The sequence below is a fragment of the Sturnira hondurensis genome, unplaced genomic scaffold, assembly GCF_014824575.4.
Source record: "Sturnira hondurensis isolate 20B ecotype Veracruz unplaced genomic scaffold, ASM1482457v3 Scaffold0021354, whole genome shotgun sequence".
NCBI lineage: Eukaryota > Metazoa > Chordata > Mammalia > Chiroptera > Phyllostomidae > Sturnira > Sturnira hondurensis.
This window is the reverse complement of record NW_028093985.1, coordinates 8,368,657-8,393,062: the sequence shown is the minus strand read 5'-3', so window position 1 is coordinate 8,393,062 and position 24,406 is coordinate 8,368,657. Positions and strand designations below refer to the sequence as shown.

The 24,406-nt window shown below is 37.9% G+C and overlaps 1 protein-coding gene across 4 annotated transcripts in view; it reads right to left on the bottom strand.

Moving 5' to 3' along the window:
* The window catches only part of ATG10 (autophagy related 10), a 226,843-nt gene extending 205,807 nt beyond the window's left edge, over positions 1-21,036 (bottom strand). Inside the window, exons 1-3 of one of the 4 annotated variants that reach the window (XM_037032250.1) lie at positions 20,929-21,012; positions 15,311-15,374; positions 7,168-7,287 (exon numbers count right to left, since the gene is read on the bottom strand). In XM_037032250.1, coding sequence (XP_036888145.1) covers positions 7,168-7,275 — 108 coding nt within the window. In that variant the 5' untranslated portion in view covers positions 7,276-7,287; positions 15,311-15,374; positions 20,929-21,012. Of the gene's footprint in view, positions 1-7,167; positions 7,288-8,255; positions 8,334-15,310; positions 15,375-20,928 lie in introns of those variants that run through there. The other 3 variants (XM_037032249.1, XM_037032252.1, XM_037032253.1) reach the window with 3 other exon arrangements.
* Positions 21,037-24,406: the final 3,370 nt, after the last annotated feature.

The window sequence follows — 24,406 nt, the reverse complement described above, 5'->3', positions numbered from 1 at the left end:
GATTGAGCAAAAAGGAAAAAGGACTGATGGACATGGACAACAACGTCATGACTGCAAGAGGTAGAGGGGTATAAGGGGACTAAATAGTAATGGGAACAAATACAATAAAATTTTAAAATGTATCTTTTAAAAAAAAATTTAGGGAAGTTGCTTTGAAGTTTTAAACTTTATACAAATTCCCAAAAGGCATTTGAATCTAAGATAAGGTAAAGCTAAGAACATTTGTAATTATGAATAAAATTTAGAATAGAGAGTAAATTGTGGCAAAACAGAAGAATGGGAAGCATATAATACAACATAGATATAAGTAGAGAAAATAATTCCAAAATCAATATATACACATTACCCATATTCGATACATACCAAGATTTTGTCACATTGCTTCTTCTATCCCTGGCTTGTTTTTTCTTTGCTAGGCTCCTTGGTATAATTTTATATTTTAGTTGATAGTCAAATATCCCCAGTTGTTTGAAATAGTTCTTTTTACAGTTGATTTGTTTGAGTCAAGATCCAGATAAGTTTCACACATTACATTAGATTACGTGTTTGAATTTTTTTTCATCTAGAGTAGTGCTATTCAAAGTGTGATGTGAACTGGGACCAGTGTGAGAACTAGGTGTTACTTGTCCAAAAACTCCTTGTTACAGGTCAATAAGATAAATCCAAAAAAAGAAAGTGAGGACTTAGAAACTTTCAGGGCAAGTTGACACTGTTAAATACCCAACGGCATGGTCAGTGGACCCATCTCCCTGAACCACACTGATGACAGTCGTCACCCTCCTGGGGTGACTCGCACAGAACCTGAGCTGCACACAAGTCTTGAGCCCTGTGGCCACTTACTGGTTACTGTCCCCCAAAGAATACTGAAAAACCAAAAACCAAAACCAAACAAACAAAAGCCTGGTCTTCAATCCTAGATAGTTAGAGATGCAGCCCTCCTCACTTCTTTATGTTGCCATTAACTTTAAAGGAAATTGGGTCAGTTGTCCTTCAGATTTCTGGATTTTTCTATTTGCTTCCTGTGGTGTCAATTAACTTGGTCCTGCATCACTTGAGCTCCTTAATTGAGTCTATTCAGGTTCAACTTTTGGGACAGGAATATGTCATAGATTATGCTCTGTGATTCATGTTATAAAATTTCAGAAAGTATATAATACCTGGATGTCCTCTTTTCAGTAATGCCAAGATTGATCACTGGGTTCAGGTGATGATAGCTCAGTCCTTCCTCTGTGAACGCCCCATCAGCCTTTCATCTAACTGTTCCATCCACTGATTACTACTGCCTAATTCACTTCATTAGGGACTGAAAAGTGATGTTTTAAATTCTATCATCTTTCCCATGTTTACCAGATAAAATTCTAAAAAGGAAACATTTTCCTTTATCAAATTAGGCTATTTGGTTAACATGAAATATAGCTCATAAAGGAAAGATAGGATAAACACATCTTTCTTTCTAACAATTTTCAGAGCAAGGAGTTGATGGCCTAGATACTCCAATGATATTCAGTGAATTAGGTTTGGAGACTGTTGTACTCCACTCTCTCTCTGATGTTCTCTCTTTCTCTCTCATTATAAACTCACAGATTTTTTAAATATTTAATGTGTTTCAAACAAGCACGTTAACTGTTATTTGCCATCTTCTGTTCCCCCTTCTTATCTTGAATAATATATTACAGACCAGGACAGTATATTTGGAGTTAAACAGACCTTCCTAGAGTTTTCTAAAAACATAACTACATTTTCATTTATGGCACTCTTCTGTAAAAGACACTGAATATTTCAACCAACTAAAAATTATTAACTATATATGGCTTTCCGTGTGCCAAAAAGTATGCCAAACTCTTTTAGTGCAAATCTCACTTAATTTACACAATAACCATATTAGGTTGGTAGTATTGTTACCCCTATTTTATAGATGAAAAAAATGAAGTTTGGAGACATTAAGTAATTTTTCCAATATCCAGCTAGTAAATGGTAAAGCAGGGATTTGTTTTTGTTTTTTTCAATGATTGAAGTCTCTTTATTTTAACATTTAATGTCACCACTAATGATAATCCAATTGTGAGTAAAACAGCATTAAGTATGTTACTTCCAAAATATCATATTTTCTGTCTGATTAACTATTAAAACTTTGTAAATGGTTACACTCCGCACTGAAAAACAAGCTAAAAGTAAAATGAACTTTTAAGAGCTGGATAAGAAAAATAGCATAGATGGTAGGTAGAAAATAGATAGGGGGGAGGGTGAGAATAGCGGGGGAAATATAGAACCTAAAGAACTTGAGACACGTGGTTATAAACTAAGGGGGTGAGAAGGGTGGGGGAGGGAGTGTGCGGGTGGAGGGGAATGAAGGGGGGGAATAGAACAACTGTAATGGTATAATCAATAAAATATATTTAAAAAAAAAAGAAATGAACTTTTAATGAGCTGTATAAGAAAATTACCCATGAACACTTTTTTTCCCTTAAAATGACCAGGCCTGAATGAGGTTTCATCACAGAGGAGTCCAATTAGCCAATTTATTTGAGTTCCAGACACATTGTTCTTTTTATCTCATATAATTACCCTCATCTTTCCAATCATTCTAATATAACCAATGATTGACAACCAGTTTGAATTTCAGATGTGAAGAATCCACCTGCTTTTCCAGATCCAAAGGGAGCCTAGGTAAATGTTTTCACCAAAGGTTTAGGGCCCTCCATAAACTAAAGTTCTTATCTAAAGGTTTATTGTGGGAAGACTCAGCTGCAGCTGAGGATTCACCAAGCCCTACGTAAGTGCAAAAACATTAGGATGACACTGAACAAAGATAACCTAGTCCTAACCCTATCCAATTGTACACCATTTTACTTTGGAAATAGTACTACAAATTACAGATCATATAATTAGAAATCTAAAGCCTCTCTAGATATAACATGGACAGCACATTAAGATAATAGATAAAACAATGAAAACATAACAATATTTACTGAAAATGAATGTGCCCTTTGACCCAGCAATTTCACTATTAGGAGTATATCCTAAGAACCCTGAAGCACCAATCCAAAAGAACCTATGCACCCCAATGTTCATAGCAGCACAATTCACCATAGCCAAGAGCTGGAAGCAACCTAGATGCCCATCGGTCAATGACTGGATCAAAAAGCTATGGTACATTTACACAATGGAATTCTATGCTGCAGAAAGGAAGAAGGAACTCCTACCCTTTGCAACATCATGGATGGAACTGGAAAGCATTATGCTGAGCGAAATAAGCCAGGCGGTGAAAGACAAATACCATATGATATCCCCGTTAACAGGAATCTAAACAACAAAACAAACAAGCAAGCAAAATATGACCAATGACACTCAAATACAGAACAGGCTGACAGGGTCCAGAGGGGAGAGGGGAGAGAATCATAGGGGAAAAGGGGATGGACTCACATGAACAAGTATAAAGGACATATGGACAATAACTAAGGGTGGGGGGCGGAAATGGGAGGGAGGTGGGGAGCACTGGGCAGGGGGTGGGTAGGGCTGGGAATATAAGACAGAAAGCTGTACTTGAACAAGAATTAAATAAAAAAATTATTTAAAAAAATATTTACTGAGAGAAAGTACAGAGCAGTGCTTTGAGTATAGGCTCAGGAGCTGGGTTTGAATCTCAACTTCTTTAAGTACCAACCGAATAACTTTGGACAAGCTGCTGACCTGCTTTGTGCCTCAGTTTTCTTATAAAATATATACTTTCTAGGTTGGTTGTGAGGATTAAATGAGTTACTACATACAAGGAGCCTAAAAACAAAGTGCTCTAATTGTCTAAAGTAATTGCTGTTACTTTGGACATTATTAAGCCAAGCATCTATGCCCCAATTATATACATACAGAGAAAAAGAGCACAAAGGTATTTTGGCCAAACTCATTGGATATGGGGTCTTAATGAGAAACATTCATGTTTTAAAAATAAATTTGAGATAATTGTTGATTTATATACAATGGTAAGAAATAACACAGATATTCTATACTGCATCCAGTTTCCTTCAATGACAGCCTCTTGCATAACTGCCATATGATAATATAACCAGGAAATTGGCACAATACACAGTTTATTCAGATTTCATCAGTTCTGTGTGCACTCAATTGTGTGTGTATTTAGTATTTTGTTAAGTTTATTCTCTAGCAAGAGCAACCAGATAGAAAATTAGGTCATTAATTCAATAATTTCAATAATACTGAAAAAGATAGTTGCACAAATTCATGTACATCACACACTTGAATATTACTTCCAAGGTTTTCAAAGTAAAAGTGTCTCTACTGGAAACTCAACCCATGGATTTGATCTGGCTTCTTCTTTCCATTTCCCCTGACCACCCCTCACTCCCAGAGGCTTTCCTCTGAAGAACTGAGACACACAAATAAGGAGATTGAAAATAAAACTTTTCTTCAAGTTTCACCCCAGACTATTGAGACAGAGGGTAGAAGGCTTAATTCTTGCATTGCAAGCATTGCAGAAGAGTGGCATCTTTTCTGATGATTTGTAAAAGGTACTGAGTTTGTGATTTTTTTTTTAAGAATGTGAATAAAAACATTAGGAAAAGAAGCTTGGAAGCAAAACCACGAGCCACGTAGAAATGGTAGCCAAAGAGTTGCACGCAGCCATTGATGCGCTCATTCTCCTCACCTAGACGAGCTGAGGTGGGACCTCTTCCCAGTCCCTCCCCCAGGCTTGCTCCCCCCATTCCATAAGTCATCAGCTGGCCACACGTGCCCCCCTTTATTATGCACCACTGGCATGTTGTCTTTGTTCCTCACCATGTTTAAAAAACATCCGTTACTTGCCAACATTTAAAATTTTAGATATTTCTCTCCCAAAATCCTTTAGACTTTTCCTGAAAGATCTGGTAACCCTCCGGCCCACACTTCCAGCCTGGCAGCAGGCCCACCACTGTGGTCAGCACAGCCCAGAGGCTGCTGTGCCTCTGGCAGCTCTGCCCACTTACATGACCAGGCCTGGTCTCTGCAGAGCTGTGAGTTTGCAGGCCTTGCCCTCAGGCAGCAGAATTTTTTTCTCAACAGTGTTTTGTTTTGCTTTGATACTATCTTTGGGCTCACCCCCAGACTAAAAAGAACTATCCTTAATTAAAGGTGCAATTCTCACTCCAAAGGGTAGGAAACTTTCTTAACTCAGCAGACAGTGGCAGCAAACAAGAAGTTAGAGATATCCATACCCATACCTGAAGCCCAGGCCAAAACAAGAATATAAACAAATCCTGGAACTAGTTTCAACAAATTTAGTGAAGAAACTTCTAACAGGTATAATTCCTTCCTGGAGATCTTCCCCAGTGCCCCACCACTCCCACAACACACACACTCGTGCATGCGTGCAGTCTACTCCTAGTTCCCTCCCTAACCTTCTCCCCCTCCATTCTACTAGGTCACAGAAATGATAACAGGAATCTATATCATTCTGCCTCAAGCTTAAGATAAAAGATAAATTCTTTTTTTTTTTAACAAAACCTGGTGAAAAGGGAAAGTTTCCTAGGAGTAACAACACAAATTATTGCAGGTCAAAAGGGGGCAGAAACCTTTACTCATTCAATAAATAAACAACAGCCTGGCTGTATAGCTCAGTGGATTGAGAGAGGGCCTGTGAACCAAAGGGGTGCCAGTTTGATTCCCAGTCAGGGCACATGCCTGCGTTCCAGGTCCCTGGTTTGGGGCACGCACACATTAATGGCAACCACACATTAATGTTTCTCTTCCTCTCTTCCTCCTTCCCTTCCCCTCTCTAAAAATAAATAAATAAAATCTTTTTAAAAAATAAAACAAATAAACAACCAACAGCCAATTATTTTATTTAATTATTATATATCAGAAGTATTAATATTAAGATAAAGAGAAAGGCCAAAAATACTTGTATCACCATTATTTATCATTTATCAAACCATTCATAAAATAAAAATGAAAAATATATTACAAATAAGGCAACAAAAAACTTCTTCATTGCCAGATGACCTCACTCTACCCAGAAAATTACAGGGAAATCAATGAAAATTTATGAAAACTAAAAGGATAAATTAGTGATTGAGTAGTTACCAAATTAATATACAAAATTTAGCGCTTCTTTTCTATGTTGGCACATAATAATCATAGATGAAATAATATGAACAAAAACTCAAACACCATAGCAAATAATATTATAAAATTCTCAGAAACAAAAATTAATAAAAGGTGTTAGTAAGGTCTCGTTACCCTGGAGCAGGAGACGCCCTAGGGGCAGGCTTATGGGCTGTCCAGTCATGGAGCGACTGGGGCTGGAATCTTCCAACCTCCAAACCATCCCCCGAATCACCCTGTCAAAGACTGGACGGCATACGACCCAAGAAGAAATTAAGAAGAAATTATGGCTTCTCTCACCAGTGACACTCCAGATCTGATCAAGACCTACATCTCCCTGGCCCAGTTCTGAATAACAGGAATCAGATCAAAACTGTTCATGTTTCTCAGAGTACATATGGGAAACAGTCAGTCAGCAGAGACTCAAGATCCATCACTTTTTCAAGAATCAGATAAGATGTCAAGTAGAGAAAATTTACTCTCTGAGGAAGGCATTTCAAGGAATTCTTTAAAAGCTTTTGGCAAAAAACCTTACTAAATATATGTGTGAAAAATAAATGAGTACATAGACCTTTTCACTATTGTTACTAAATAAAACCAAAAGAATGTTTTGAAACGTGTTTATACTATTAAAAAATTCTCAATTAACACAGTCCTCAGTATTGCAGAATTTGTGATTGTTTGACTGTGGCTTGATTTCAGGATTATCTTTTCACTCTCTGGATGAAGACAGTTTCCTAAGAAAATTAATAGTGTAAACAAATGGTTGGAGGCACCACAGAAGCATCTATTTATATTCAGATAATTAACATGCTAAGCATCCTTATGTATTAAATTAAAGCAGGTCACCTAAAGACTTTTCTAGATAATACTTCATTAGCCTAATTATAATGAGTACATATAGTTGAAGTAATAAAATGAACATCTGTTTTAAAACATTCCCCAATTTAAGCCTTTTACTAAATCAAGCTAGCTTTCATAGTTAGTTTCAATTACTAAGGGTTTACATGACAAAAAAAGAGAAAGAAAAAGAAAACACCAAAATAGAAAAATAAAATTTTCTATTCTTACCTTTGAAGTTCTCCATTCCCAGCCATCACCTATCTGCTGTGAGTGTTTGATAAATTCTGTACAATAATGCTGGAATGTTTTTTCTCCAAAAAACTCATCTTCCTCCATACTAAATGATAACTGCAACATAAAAACTAAGTATTAGCACCAGCTGTAGAATGAATACTGGAAGGAATGCTAATTCACTTATTTATGTCAACACACCAAAATTGGAATGTAAATGGAAAATAACTTCAGAGCCATTCCAAAAATTGTGTTTTGTTTCCATCTTTCTCATCCTATCTCCACTTTTTAATCAGGAAATACAAGTCCACGAATTTAGTTTCAAGAGCTTACTTTTACCTCACTTCTTCTAAACTAATGTGTCTCAGAACTTCCTTTTATGCCCCTTCTCCAGCTCTTATGTAGGTGGTATGACAGTGACAGGCAGAGCTGAGCTGTTCTTTACATTTTAGTAGAGAATAAACTCACAAATGATGCTCTAAAGTCTGAAAATATTTGTTCAAGGTCCTACTTTATAAATTGTGTCTAAAAATGTAACAAATCAAGAAATCCCCATATATTTGTTACGTAAATCTGTCTAAAACATAAAACATTGCTTATTAAAAGAGAATTTTAGAGCTGGAGGAAAACTCAAAGTACGTAGTTCAAGTTTCTCAATGAGAAAAGACTGACCAAGTGAATTCCCTCATTCTCCTTAGTAACAGGCATCTTCAGGAAAATGTGGTACTTGTCGACTGCTTACTTTGTCAAGCACTATACTAGATACTGCACATTCCCATTTAATCCTCACATAGTACAGAAGTTGTTGTTATCCTCGTTTGTCAAATGAAAAGGCTGGTGTGGCTCAGTGTGTCGGACATTGTTCTACAAACCGAAAGGTTGTGGTTCAGTTCCCGGTCAGGGCACATGCCCAGGCTGCAGGCCAGGTCCCCAGGAGGGGGCACACAAAAGGCAACTGACTGATGTTTCTCAAACACTGATGTTTCTCTCCCTCTCTCTTTCTCTAAAAATAAATAAATAAAATCTTTTAAAATGAAAAAGTCAATGTAAGCTGCTCAAGAATATAAATGAGAAAGGAGGTAAACCTCAGTTTGGCTCCTGGGCCAATGATCTGTCTATACCAGCTAATTCCCAGTCCACTCTCCTTTCCAGTTATTCAAATGTAGTATGATCTACATAAGAATTTGTTCATTCATCCAACAAATACAGTATCTACTAAGTGGTAGTCATTAGGTAAAGGTTAAGGTTAGCATAGGTAAAGGTTAGATATATGAAAATGAAAAATAAATATAGCCCTTGCCTTATAAGAATTTACATTGTAATAAGAGAGATAAGTAAAAATAATAACAATAATAATTACAGTATAAACTCTCTTAATCAACCTCCATTCAACCAACTTTGCCATATTAATCAGCACAATATCCATTCCCTCTATAAAATAACTAATATCTACAGCATTCTGATTAGGAAGCAACCTCTACCCGCCTCAGTTGAGGGTATGTCCACAAACCACATTCTTGTATTATAATATAAGTATACTTTAATGAAACACTACACTAATCAAACCAGTAAGATGTAATTTAAAAACACATACAACTAATATTTCTAAGATGTAAGACCTTGGAAATACTTTATGAAAGTAAGTTTCCATTAGAAAAACATACTATTATTGAACTAGATATGGATGAAGCAATGGAAAATCGGTGGTGCTAAGGATCACACAAACCTAGAACTCTGCACTCGGACCGCTATAATGCAGCTTAAGCTCTGTCATTTAAACAAAATCTCTAGAGGATACATTCTAGGTTCAGTTTAATTAAGAATAAACAAGTAGGCCCTGGCTGGTGTAGCTCAGTGGATTGAGCACAGGCCTGCGAACCAGGGGATTGGGGTTCAATTCCCAGTCAGGGCACATGCCTGGGTTGCAGGCCGGTTCCCTGCAGGCCAATTCCCAGCAGGGGACGCACAAAAGGCAACCACACGTTGATGTTTCTCTCCCTCTCCCCTTCCCCTATAAAGGTAAATAAATAAATAAAATCTTTAAACAAAGAATAAACAAGTAAATTCCCATTAAGTACCCACACTTTTAAAAAATGCCTTGGTTATTTTATATGAAAAAAATGGCAAATAAATGTATTTCTGTGTTTTGAGTTGAAACAAAATGTTCCAAGTATGCATTTTTTAACATAAAAGTAATATTCTTTTTAAATGTAATAAAAAATCATTAGGATAAAGAAAAATCAAACATTATTGACATAAGTGAGTGTTTACAGAGGTTTATAGATTCTACTTTTCTGTAACTTATAAACCTTAAGCAGAAAGTATCTTAAATATTCTTCACCATTTTCCTTTATATCAAACTCCTTGCTTATCCATAACTCTTTTTTTGGTATGTATCATTTTTTACCTTTACCTTTAATCAACTTCTTCAATTAACTGCTCAAATCTCAATTCTCACAGCATTGCAAAGGGGGATTTCTATTTAACATCTATACAATAATGAAGCTATACACAGATTATAGTAGGCACAAGACGGATCCCTCACAAAGGAGGGATGGTGTGTGTGTAATGCAAAAGTCTGGACTCTTCCACAGACAATAGGGAATAGGAACTTAGAGCTGAAAAGATCAGAATTAAAAAATCTTTGGAAAGATGGAGGTATAGGTAAGCAAGGCGCGATTCCTTCCACAACCACATCAAAATTGCAACTAAACTGCAGAACAACCATCACTCGAGCCATCAGGGATAGAGATGAATGGAAGTCTGACAGCTGCAGAATCAAAGAAACCACATCCATCCTGACTGGTGGGAGGAAAGGACATATCTGGTAGATAAAAATTTGGGAGGGATATCTCAGGAGCTAGAAGTTTGAGCCCCACACCAGGTCTCCCAGCAGAGGGTTCCAGTACCAGGAAGATAAGTCTTCATAACTTCTGGCAGCAAAAACCAGCGGGGAATGAGTGGTGGGAAAAACTGCTGGAGTCCCAAGCAGTTCCACTTGAAGAATCCACACATGGACTTACTCAGACTCACTCCCTCTGAGTTCTAAAACTGGGGTAGCAGCTTGAAAGGCACAAGTGGCATGTGGAGAGGAAGTAAAGTGTCTGGCATCAAGGCGAGAGCTGGGAAACAGCTTTCTCCCAGACAGAGGGGTAGGCAGAGGCCACTGTATCCTTTTTGAACCACCCCCCGCCTCACAGAGTCAAAGATCCAGCAGGTGGGTGCCATATCTGAAACTCCATACACCTGGCTAACATGGGTTACCCTACCATGGAGATCTCCTGAGACTCTATCCAAATTACAGGTCCACCCAAGCTATTAACAGAGACTTATCCACATGAATGGCTGGTCAAATTGAACAAAATGAAGGATAAAAAAATCATATGATCATTTTAATTGATAGAGAAAAAGAATATGACACCCATTTTTTATTTAAAAAAAAAACAACTCATAGCGATGTGGGACTAGAGGGAACATACAACACAACAAAGGCCCTGTATGACAAACCTCTGACTAACATTATACTTGTTAAGTAGAAGTGAAAAGCGTTTTCCTTACATCAATAACAAAGCAGAAATGTCCACTTTCACCACTCTCATTCAACACAGTATTGGAAGTCTTAGCCACAGCAATCAGACATGAAGAAGAAATAAAAGGCATCCAAATTGGAAAGAAGAAAGTAAAACAGTCATTATTTGCAGATGACATAATACCACATATAGAGAACCCTAAAGATTCCACCAAAAATCTACTAAAACTGGTAAGTGAATTCAGTACAGTTGCAAGTTACAAATTAAATATTCAGAAATTGGTTAAAATTTTATACACCCACAATGAATTATCAGAAACTGAAACTAAGAAAACAATCCCATTTATAATTGGATAAAAAAACCCTAGAAATCTAAACAAGGTTGTAAAAGATCTATACTCAAAAGTGTATGACACTGAGAAAGAATTTGAAGACACAAATAACTGAAAGTATATACTGTGCTCATGGATAAGAAGAATTAGCATTGTTAAAATGCCAGTACTACCCAAACCAATCTATAGATTCAACAAAATCTCTATCAAACTACTAATGCCATTTTTCACAGAACTAGAACAAATAATCCCAAACTTTATATAGAACCATAAAGGACCAAAACAGCCACAACAATCTTGAGAAAGAAGAACGCATTTGGAGGTATTATCCTAGCTGATATCAAACTATACTGCAAAGCCATAGCCATCAAAACAGCAAAGTACTGGAATAAAAATAGACATACAGATCAAAACAGAATAGAGAGCCCATAAATAAACCCACATCTATATGATCAATTGAACATACAATAGGGTAAAAGCAGTCTATTCAATAAATGGTGTCGGGAAAATTGGATACATGGGGAAAAAATGAAACTAGACCACCTTCTCACACTACACACACACATAAAACCAAAATGGATTAAAGGCAAAAGTAGAACTCAAAACCATAATAACCCTAGAAGAAAACACAGGCAATAAAGTCTCTGACATTTCTCTGAGGAATATTTTTTTGATATATCTCCTTGGATGAAGGGAACATGAGAAAAACATTAAAGAAATGAGACTATATCAAACTAAAAAGTTTATGTACAGCAAAGGAAATCCTCGGGAAAATGAAAAGACAAACTATGAGAGAAAATATTCACAAATAATACAGCTAATAAGGGGTTAATATCCAATATTTATACAGCACTCATACTATTCAACACACACACACACACGAAGATATCTAATCTAAAAATAGGCAAAGGACCTGAATAGACACTTCTCCAAAGAGGACATACAAGTGACCAATAGACATATGAAAAGTTTGTCAATGTCGCTAATCATCGCAGAAATCCAAATTAAAACCACAATGAGATATCACCTCATACCTGTTAGAATGGCTGTCATCACTAAATCAACAAACAAGTGTTAGATAGCGTTAAACAAGTGGAGAAAAGGGAACTCTGGTGCATCATTGGTGGGAATGTAGATTGGTACAGCCACTATGGAAAACAGTATGAAGGTTCTTCCAAAAAATATGAAAGATGGAACTGCCTTATGACTCAGTGATTCCACTCTGAGTATATATCCAAAAAAAAAACCCCAAACACTAATTTGAAAGAATATATGCACCACTATTTTCATTGCAACAATATTTACAATAGCCAAGATATGGAAGCAACCCAAGTGCCTATGGACAGATAAGTGGATAAAAAAACTGTGGTACATTTATACAGTGGAATGTTACTTGTCCATAAAAAATAAAATAAAATCTTACCATCTGCAACAACATGGATGGACCTAGAGGGTATTATGCTGAGTGACATAAGTCAGACGGACAAAGACAAATACCATATGATTTCACTTATATGGGGAATCTAAAGAACAAATAAACAAACAGACAAAATAGAAACAAACTCATAGATACAGCAAATTGATGATTGCTGGAGGAGAAGGGAATTGGTGAGATGGGTAGAAAAGGTGAAAGAATTAAGAAGTACAAATTGGTGGTTACAAAATAGCCATGGTATGTAAAGTTTAGCATAAAGAATACAGTCAATGATATTGTAATAACTGTGTAGATGCCAGGTCAGTACTTGAATTATCAGGGGAATCACTTTGTAAATTACATAATTGTATAACTGCGCACCTGTTCAGGTACATTGTATCCTGTGCACCTGAAACTAATGTAAAATAATACTGAATGTCAACTGTAACTGAAAAAAATTTTTGAAAGAAAAGATTTCACCCCAAAGATAGATAGATAAAAAGATAAATAAATAAATGCCTGTGGAATACCCAAGTGATGATAGCTAGCAGGCATTTTGGCATAGATCTGGAACTCAGAAAAAAAAGAAAGAAATATGGAAATACGGATTGTAAACCAACATTACACAGCAGACAACAGAACACATTCAATTACGCAGTGAGAGGACACCAAACTGGAATCCGAAAAATGAACTGGGACAGCCAGAGACACAGTTCTGCCGACCATGTGATGACCCTGACATATACTGAAAGTTATTCAATAAAAAAACCTGAATTTAATTCACAAAGAATGCCAATATTTCTTGGAACAGTTCGTAAATTTCAAACAAACCCTCACTTAACAACAAAATTGAACTAAGTAAAAACACTCCATGCCCTAAGCCCTCCAGTTACTTGAGGTTCACTGAACTATTCAGAATGTTAGTTGGAACATAATATTTCACTCAGTAGCCATAGTTTATCTAATTAACACACTGTGCCACTAGCAAGATGAGTGAACATCAAAGCACTAATTAATATTTGGTTGAATACTTTTAAAATTACGGGCTGGACTTTGCTGAAGGATGTTATATACAGTAATACAAACACTTAGGCCTTGATTACAAAATTAGGAACTGTACTGTATTGAAATGATAGCCATTTCAATTCAAATCATTGTAATTTGCCTTAATGAAATTGTACTGAACAATCATTGTTTCTTTGCTCAAGTAAGAATATTTCACCTTGTTAAAAGTAAAAATACAATACAATCAACATTTTTATATGTACTTTTCAAGCCGCAATACTCTCTGGTCCTCTAAGTTCATAGACTAATAAAGTAAAAATATAATATAATCAACATTTTTATATGTACTTTTCAAGCCACAATACTCTCTGGTCCTCTAAGTTCATAGACTAATAGAGGCAGGAATTAGAATCTTAAAACTTCCTATTATGAAATGGCTTAAATTATGATCGAGACAATGACAAACACAACTGCAGCTTATTAAGCAACAATGGCAAAAATAATCCTTAATTTGCGAATAAAAAACCTGAGATGCGAACTGCCTGTTCCCAGACTTGAGCCTTCTTAGACTAGGGGTGACCACAGAACACAGGCGAACTCTTAGCGAAAAGGTGAATCCTCATTCTCATCTCATCCTAAACAATGAGCCTCTTGGTCCTTACAAGTAAAAGTTAGAAAAGAGAGCTGTTTTGTGTCATAAAGAATCAGTTAATACATCTATTTTGTTGGAGTCTCACTCTCGCCAAACAGCTGTTTGATTCTTTTTAACTCAACCAAAGCCTGTCTTTGACTGCTTCGGCAGAGCCTGCAGATTGGAAAGGCAGCATACCTTTTTGCCCACCCACTGAAAGCAGTCTTTCTAAACTGCAGGTTAGTCCTAGGACTAGACAGTGTGAAGCAGCCTATTCTGATGCTATTAAATGTGTCCTTTCAGAAAAGCAGCCCCAGTGAATTCTAACACCATGTATAATCATTGTTCAAATGACCCTTTTTAATTAAAAACATTTTTTCACTACTATGCTCCACATTTTTTATGTGGTTTTCAATCTAATGTGTGGAGAACTCAGACTTTTTTTTTTCTGGCCAGAGACATTTCTTTTGATGAATCTATAAATCAATGTGTATCAGAGTTATAAGGAGACTAAAACACCTTAAGAAATATAACTAAATTTCTGCAGAACTTACGATCATTTATAAAAATGTGATTATCACAGAACACACTACGGATACCTTTATACATTAAAGATCATTTTTAGCTAATAAAAGTGAGCAGCTTCCTCTGTACTTGTCCCTCCTGCAACAGCTTTACATTATTGTAACTTTAAACTTAGACTCTTTCCCAACAAAGCATGCAATTACTTGCCAGAAAGGTAAACTCAATCCATTACCTTTATGAGAATTTGGCTTAAGTTCATTTAATTAGTTAATCACTTACCTAGCAGGGTTCTTGTTCATGGTCCTCAAATTTTAGAATGCAAAGAAGCACCCAGAGTACAAATTTAATTGTGCAATCCTAACCCCAGACCAGAAGGATTACCTGATTTTGAAGGCCTCAAGTAAGCATTTATAATTAGCACCAGAAACACTTTTGAGGAGGAATAATGCTAGAAAATTGACACACACACACACAAAGAAAAGGATCATTTTGATGGGGATAGTGAAGGGCCTAGACGTCAAAGCATTTGGCAGCCGAGTGGGGCACAGCGGGCACGGCCCAGGTAGCCCAATAAACAGGGAAGCAGCAAAAGGGAGGATGTGTGTTCAGTCATGACAGCAGCTGAACAGTAGGCTCAGTGTTTCCCCCTGGGTTCCCACTGAAACATTCCCAAATCAAAGTTTAAATGAGATACAAAACTGTACCTGGACTGGAATTGAGGGATCTTCAGTGGTAGCTGCACTTGCTATGACCTCTGCAGTCTGCGCTCTGGTTAGAAAGAAGATAAGAGAACATCTCACTGTCCACGTTCTATATTTCCTTCAGAAAAAAGAACCTGAGCTGCCCCCTCCCCTACTGGCTTCCAATGCACATTAATTCTCTTTCAAGGCAGTTGTCACCCCAAAATATAATGTTCATGGCCAGAAGTGGAAGGTGAAGCCAAGTGGAGCATTGCACACTGCGATATAAAGTCAGCAACGGGAAGCTGTGGGAATAGGATGAGCCTCAGAATAATTGCATCACTATCCTTTCCCTAAAAAAAACACATGTCAAGAAAACATAAATTATTTGAAATCACTTCCCTCATTATAAACACAGGAGCAAAAGATTAAACAATAAGAAAGGAAGGAACGTTTCTGAGTACAGAAAAGATCTATCCTTTACATTTTGGTTATACCCGTCACCCTGTTCTCCCAACCCGACATGGAGCACAAGAATGTTCCAACATCCAGGTGTAGCAGAAGGGACGAAGGGAGCTGGCACACTCTGGCCAGGTTAGCACCATCCCTATACAAGTCCCTGTGCTGTCAACACAAAACCAAAAACATCAGTAACAGTACTGGGCCAATAAGAAGCTTCTTGCCCCGTAAGAAAGAGGAGCACCATGATTAAGAGGAAGACGGAAAGCCTGCTGCTGAAGTAGGCTTACACTGGGAATCAGGAGAAAAAACTCTGAATATCTGCCTTATGCACCCAATTGAAAAGGAAAAAGAAAAACCCACCTTCCAAAAGCAAGAGATGGTGGAGGAGAGGGTCAGGTGGTGGAGGGGACAACAGCTGAGATTAAAAAGAAAACTGGATAAAGAAAAATTGGAAGGAATCCAAGCATGTCTTCACAGTACAGATATATTTTACATTAGAGGCAACAGATGAAAATCTAAAAGCTGGAAAAAATCTAATTAGTATTTTAGCATACATACGTGAGATCTCAAAACACACAGAAGGAAAAGGACCAAGATGAAAACAACGCATATTGATTGACAGGAAGTACAAAGAACACAGATGTAACCTACAAACAACTGGCTTTGCTGAACTGAAATCGTATAAGCAAACATGAAATTGAAAAATTACTCCTGAGCTAGAAAAAAAAGGGATTAAAAAGATTTACTCCCAACAAAAAGAATAAAAAAACAAACAACAAGATTTATTCCCATTAATTGAAAGAATTCACTATGCTTCTGAGAAAACGGCTGGAAAGAAACCTAAGTCCAGAGGCAGACCAGTGGAATATCTCAAAATAAAATTGAAAAGTAAAAACAAAAATGCATGCAGAAAAATCAGTTAATCTACAAAGAAGCAAAACCAAGGGTAGCCTCATCCATCTGCTCAACAGCAAGGAGCACTAAAACGTCTAAACAAACATCTGAGAGTTTCTGACTTAGCCTTCTGTATCTTAATGCTTATAACAAAGCTAGGCACACCATAAACATTAAATAAAAGTCATAATAAATCCAAGAAAAACTGAAAAATTTAAATGAATTTATTCTATCAATACATACCCCTACCTCTTTATAGTATCTTTATCCTAATCAACTTTCAAGCCCATAGACAAGTTGTATCTCTTCCCATTTAAACAATAGATTTATGACATCCAAGCTTTCTGAGACCAGTGTCATTACTTGTATCAGAAGGTTATCATCTCTTACTACAAAACAAGATTTCTCTGAAAGTACATGAGAAGTTGTTCCACCACTAGTTTGAGCCGATCCACTAGCTCAAACTCTCTTGCTGCCTTTGAATAGAGGGACTTGACTCTAGTCAGAACCAAGAACTAATGCCACATTCAACAAGCAAAAAGGTAAAGAAAACGATTAACACTGTTTTATAAGCTACAGACTTGCTGTTAGTCTAAATGTAGATAATAGAGCTGTTTTTCAAATATACCACCAAGTACTGTTACACTTTTTGAAAAGAAAATAAGTGGTCGGATATTTTTGTAACGGAATTGACAACCCCTTTAGTTTTTTCTTTTCGCAAAGTCTTCCCTGAAGACTAGATTAATGTGCCTTTTCATCTTCACAAGCTTTTCATTCATTCACTCAGCATCTACAATATCCTAGTGCTTTCTGTGTGTGTCCTTACAGAAAGGAATATCAAACTTTTCCTGGTGAAATCAGAAAAGACCCCCAAAAAGGGAGTCTGAAAGGCCTGAGTTCCATTCCTGAAGAAGTGAATCTTGAGTCTGAGCAGGGCCTAAAAAGTGGAGACAAAGAAAGGCATGCCCAAAAGATGAAACAGCTCCTGCAAGACAAGGCCTAAAAGGAGTGCGCTAAATTTCAAAAAATTTAAAAAGTGGCGGTAGATGGAGCATAGGCTGGTAAAATATGGGCAGATGAGGTTCAATGGTTCCCAGCATAAGGAGGGACCAGTTTTAAAGGAGCTGTTTGGAAATGAGTGGGATCATACTTGGCCGTCGCAAAAAGCAGGGGCTACATGTTTGTTATTGCTGGTTAAGGTTTGGGAATGAGGTACAATAAGCATCCTACAAGGTATGAGACAGTCCCATAAAAATGTCAATTAAGACCCCTTTGAAAAAACACAGGGAAGTAGGCTAGGGCTTAGCAAAGTCCAGAGAATTTAACCCTGGGGTTTCTTAGCCTAGTTTTGAAATCTATCACAATCTACATTTCACTCACAAAATATTTACTTCCAAAGAAGCTGTGATTTTTCCTGAACAAGCGAAATGCTGTGTTCTTTTCTCTGACCATCATGAAGCTGAGAACTTAGTTGTGGTCCATCTTTAACAATTATACAACTTTCGATGGTATGTATTTCAGTATAACACACTCCAGTCTTTCTATTTAAGCTTCCTATTTTCATGACCCTGATTTATCTTTATTTCATATGTTATTATGTTATATATAGATTATAAGCTAACTCAAATACTTTTAGAACCAAAGAAGGATAAATTTTAAAATATAAGCCATAAAATAAAATGGAAAACAGAAAGAAAAGAATATTAGATAGTAAGATAGGAAAAAATGTATTGAGTCCTCAGAACCATCCTGGAAGAACTTTAAGCGACTTTTCAAAAAGAATATAATGTACGGTCTTTACCTTGACAATTTGTAACCAAATTTGTAAGAAAAGATTCAAACTGAAAAGAACATTAGAAGACAGCAAAAACTAGTGATAAATTGTTTAACCACTGCTTAAAGAATTAATGCAGATTAAAATAATAATTCTAGTAGCATGCATTGCACTCTTACAATATGTCAAAAACTCTATCAACTCGTTGAAACTTCACTGCAACCCTAAAGTACTTACTATGATTTTCTCCATTTTACAGATGAGGAAATTGGGACAGATAGGTTATGTAATCTGTCCAAGGTAACACAGCTGTTAAATGTGGCAACTTGACCTACGTAAGTCTGAAGTTATACTTCAGATAATTCTTGAATTAATTATAAGAATTATAAGAAGATACTGAAAGGAAGAAACACAATAAATAATGGGGTGACAAGGATTATTAGTGGGTAGAGGTGGTAGAATGAGTTTGAAATGAGGCACGGTAGATAGGGAAAGAGTCCAACTGGGGCATACAGATTAAAAAATACAAGAAAAAGGGGGGGCAGTTTATAAATACTCTTAAAACTCTATAAAGAGATTTCATTTAAGCAGTGACCAACAGGAAACCATTGTAGGTTCTCGAGCTCAAAAGAGGTGACTAAAAAGTTTTTCTCTGAAAGCTATTACATGACAGTGATAAATTCACTTTAGTGAAGTCTCTTCCTGCGTCCCATAAACCTAGGAGGTCAAGCCCTTCAAGGCTTGGGGTGCCATGTACATCCGTGGAGACTCTGATTCTGCAGTTTCTAGCAACCTTTCCCTAATCTGGATGCTTTTAGGTAGGGTTTATTCTCTATTCCCCTACTTTCCAATCATTTTATACTCGGCCTGCTTGACACTTTAAGACATCTGTTTTCAAGAGAGAATCACCAAATAATCTCTATGGTGCTTTGTTGTTATGATTCCCTAAGTGTATGATTCAAACCATGCTTCTAGATTCCCAAAACATTTCTAGAGTCCAATGATACTAAAAAAACCAAGCCCAGACTTAAATAATCTACTTACATAAACTTTACCCTCTTGCTTTTCCTAAGGGGTTGGGTATCTTGTCTCATTAATATGTAAGCATTAGGAACTGCTACCACTTTATAATTTGTCACAAAACATTTTTGCCCAACTCGATGGCTTCATCATATAGTAAAATCTCAGTTAACCTTATCCTAAATAAAGGGGAAAGGGAAGTGGGGAGGAGTGAAAAGTGAGTGGGGAAATAATCTTGTAATTTCCACCTCCACATGAATCCAGTTGAGAACTGGAGCAAACCACTTCCACTAGTTTCCTCCATTAAAATATCAGTAGTAACTCTTAAACCTTGTAACTGCAAGACTTTCATTCGAATTTCTCAATATTCAACATTGTGGGGGAGGTGTCAAGTTTTCATTTTGTAAATGTTTCGTCCACATTTGACCTTTAAGAAGCAAGAAGGAAAGGTCCCACGACGTGGCTGAGTATGAAACAGGGCTGTGTTTTCCAATCCTGAGAAGTACAAATGTAAGCCCTTGCCACTAAGAAGTGGAAGCCGTTGTCAGATTGTAATGTTTTAAAACTTAGAAACATGATTCAGAAAAACAAAGTGAACTTGTAGCAAAGATTTATTGAACTTACAATGAAGGAACAAGCTGAATGGTAAAAATTATTAAAATCTTGGAAATAGGGCAATAAAAAACCACAACCTTCTATATTTTGTTCTCCCACTCAGAAATAATTTGCATCTCAAGCAACAAGAAAAACAAAAAAGTAACTGCACAGCTGGGGCTGTAATCAGTATTATGTCAAGCAAAGTACAGTCCCCTAGATAAAGAACTCGTCCTCAGGTGGGCGTGTTAGAGAGACCAGACTCCATTTTGACTTTAAAAAGATATGTAGCTATCCTTTTGCCTTTCCGAAGTCTTTATTTTTACCAAAGTATTTCTATAAATCAGTTAACTATTCTGGTACCCCCCACCCCCTCGTGATTTCAGATGCTATGAGTACATAGGTTACTTGGGAGGAGAAATAGTTTATAAATGTTAGGTTATTCCTTCTAACAATCCACCTGAAACGCCTTCAAGTTAAGTGGGGCTTGGCCACTGTACTTCCCAGTAATTTAATGCCCTTTGTTTCAAGGTTACATGGATAAAGACTTACTATCCCCTAGCAAGCTTTAACCACAGGGCACTAACCACCGAAGTCGACGGGGAGGCCCCGGCAGCGTCCCCAGAGCGCGCATGGCCCAGCCCGACCCCCAGGAAAGGGGGCCCCCTCCACTCCCCACCCCGGACCACAGATCACCCCGAAATGCGGCTCCACCGCAACAGCGGGGACCATGCCTGCATTTCTCGTGCGGAAGCCCCTTTTCCCGGCCTTTTGTTCAGGGCTGGGCTCGTCCCCGCCCACCCACCTCCGCCCCTTCTCCGGGTCTCCGGAGTGTAGAGGGCCGTGCGGGGAGCTGGGCCGGGAAGAGGCGGCCCGCAAAGGCTCTGGGAATACTCACCCCGCTCCGCTCGGCCCGGCCCAGCCGCCCAGCCCCGGGAGGGCGGGGCGACAGGGCTGGGGGAGGGGAGCCGGGGCGAGGAACCCTTAATCGCACAAGCTACCGCCCCGCCAGCGGCCTCAGGGAGGAGTGGGACCGGCCCCAGAGAACCGGAGGGATGGTGGCGTAGAAGTAGAGTCGCAGTTGAGAGAGGTTCAGCAGAGTAGCTACCCAGCCCCTCCTTCAGCCCCTCCCCCAGCCGCTGCAGCCACCGCCGCTAGCAACCAAGCTGGAGCATGCGCGCAGCGCCTCCCGCGCACCAGGAGGCTTGTCTCGAGCAGGAGGCTGACACTCTCTAGTCCCCGCGCTCTTGGAGAGGGCCTGGGGGCGTGACCTCCCTATCGCCCAGTCCACGCCCCTCACGTCTCCCGCAGACCCCGGAACTGAAGTCTGTACGCTCTGGGAAGCACAAAGGCGGCCCACTGACGGAGGTTCGGGGAGCAAGCTCGGGGGCGTCTGCACACTTTCTAACAACGTTAGCAAAATAGCTGAAAAATAAAAGGGTGATCAGTGGAGAGAGAGCTAGGACAGGGCTGAACTATGCAGTGCCACTAGCAACTCTCAAAGAGCTTGGAGAACCATACCAGCTAACAAACACTGCAAAACTGCTGTAAACACCTAAGGAAGGCCCAAGCAGGACTAACCACTCCCCACCTCCTGTCCCCCGCCATTAAAACGAAAGGACCTAACTGAAGCACCGACGTAGAAACACCGAATTGATAGCACCGTAGAAATCGAATTGATAATCCACACCACATATATCAGAAAGAAAAAAGTGTAGCAGCAGAATTAAATTAGGGGAAAACGGTGGGATAAAGAAAAAGCTAGCGAAAGATGTAGGAGAATTAAAGGCGATCGAACTGAAATAAGGAAAATGCAGCAGCAGACATTTGAGGGGAAACTAGCATCTGCTCCTTTTAACAGCAGAATCAAACTAGTGTGAAAAGTAAAGAGTAAACACAGGCAAGGAAGTGAAAGGAAAACCTGCCTTTAAATGTACAGGGCATGGTTTTGATCTCATATGAAAGTTATGTTAAAAGTCACCATTAGAGAAACGTACATCAGGTGACAGGTATGTGGGACTCTAATGTACTACGTTTGCAATTTCCTGTGAGTCTATAGTTACTGAAAATAAAAAGGACTCATCAGGGGTGACTAGGGGAAAGGGCTACCAAAAAGAAGCATGAGGGGATTTGGAGTGGGGGCGGGGCAGTAGAACTGTTCTATATCTTCATTATGTTAGTGATTACACCACTGTTTTGTTTCCCAAAACGCATAAAAACGATAGATTTTACTGCATGTAAAATAGTTTTAAATTCAATTTTTTAAATATATACTGCTAGTAAAGATGAATTTCCTAACATGTTGCAGCAGCTATGGATATAAATTAGACGTTTTATGATCAATATGGAAATAAAAATTGTGTTCTATGATTATATATCACATTTCTTAGCTTAGAGCTTGTCTTGTTTGATGATTCTAATGTAGAGAAAATTTTGTTCTTTAATGTGGCATGGCTATCTTTACAAATCGGGAATTAATGTTCATTGTAGGATTCACTGTGTATTGATATTGGTGTGTTATAATGATGTTTACATTAAGATAAATTCAGTTTGCAGCTTGGAGAGCCTTTGTACAGATTTAATTCAGAAAACTGCCCTCAATTCAGGCCAAATCAGACGTTGCTCCTATGGCAGTGACTCTCTTTAGCTTCTCTCTTAAAATAAATAACAACGTACACTGGCACAGCCCCTTCATCTGCATTATCGCATTAGAGAGACAGGAGTCACACAGAGGGAAGGGCACCAATTTGGAGCCAAGGAGTCATAGAGCAAGCTTTATTTCTGACACTTACTTGATATGTAAATTTTATATAGTCACTTAATCTGTATCTTAGCATCTATACTTCTATAAAATGGACTTAGTAATAATCCCAGTTTTGCAGAGCTGTGGAGAACAAAAAGGCATATATTTTCAAATTTATTGGATTGATACACAGAGGCAATGGCATAATACAAACATGAATATGATCATGTAATCTGTGTTTTCCTAACCTGGAAAAATGGCCAAGTACAAACAACATGTTAAAGTATGACCTTATTTATGTTCCTATAGAAAAATGGTAAAGGTTATAACCAAAAATTAATAATGGTTATCCCTAGGTAAAGGGATTATGAATGACTTTTGTTTTTCATATTTATTTTTTTATATTTCAGATTTAAGGAAAAATGTAGTATCAATGTGTTACTTTTTATAATAAAAATAAAGAATGCTATCTTCAATTTAAAAAATTAACATTGAGGCCCTGACTGGGTGGCTCAGTTAGTTAGGGCATCATCCTGATACACCAAGGCTGTGGGTTCAGTCTCCTGTCAGGACACATACAAGAAGCAACCAATGAATGTGTAAATAAGTAGAACAACAAATTGATGTTTCTCTCTCTCTTTTTCTTTCCCCACTCCTTTCCCCCTTCCTATGTCTCTCTCTAAAATTAACAAATTTAAGAAAAAATAAAACTTAAAAACCAATAAACATTGAGAAAATAAAATAAATAAAAATTAAAATTAACATTGCTATCTGGACTTTAAATGAGAGCAAATTATTTATGATCTTAACATTACTGAATATGTAGTTGACACAAGAAAGGAATGTTATCCTCATACAGATTATATCCTGTTGTTCTATAAATGGAATAACAATGGAGGTAAAGAGGTCAACTTCAAAGAAAAGCCAAAATGTGATGGTCATCAAAGGATGATTATAGGACATTCCAAATGTGTGATTTCCTACCTTCTGCAACCCGGAGATGGCCATGGAGAATGCCCCTATATGGTTCAGCTTTCTTTATATTGTAACAGTGGAAAATTGTCATGGTGGAAATTGTAACCCACTCTACCATTTTTCACAGTGTTTCTGTAAGTGCTGACTCTGATTAATGTGCAGCTTATCGATGAACAGCCTGTTTGTATAAGTATACTAGGGAATAGTTTCAAAAGATACAAACTTTGACCTTCAAGCATCTCAGTTGCAGGAGATTTGCTGACCTTCAACCATGGAGCCAGGATGACATGTAGTCAGGATGACGTGAAGCCAGGATGACTACACAAGGATGATACACACCAGACCAACATTTGCTTTATCAGAATGGACTGTGCTTGTCTGCATGTAGAGAACTTTGCATCCCCCTCCCTTAATCTTTTTGTTCTATTTGTTCTGTTCACTGCTTCCTCCTTATAAAAACCTCTGCCTCCACTGAGAGGTGGAAATGGGCTTTGAGACATGAGTCCCCCATCTTCCAGATGGCCAGCACCTGCAAATAAACCACTTTCCTGGTTTATCATCAGCACCTGCCTCTCGAGTACTGGCTTTTGTAGCGACAGGTAGCCTGACCTGCTTTCAGTTACAAAATTAAAGGGCTGATAGTGTAAGTTTGTAGGCA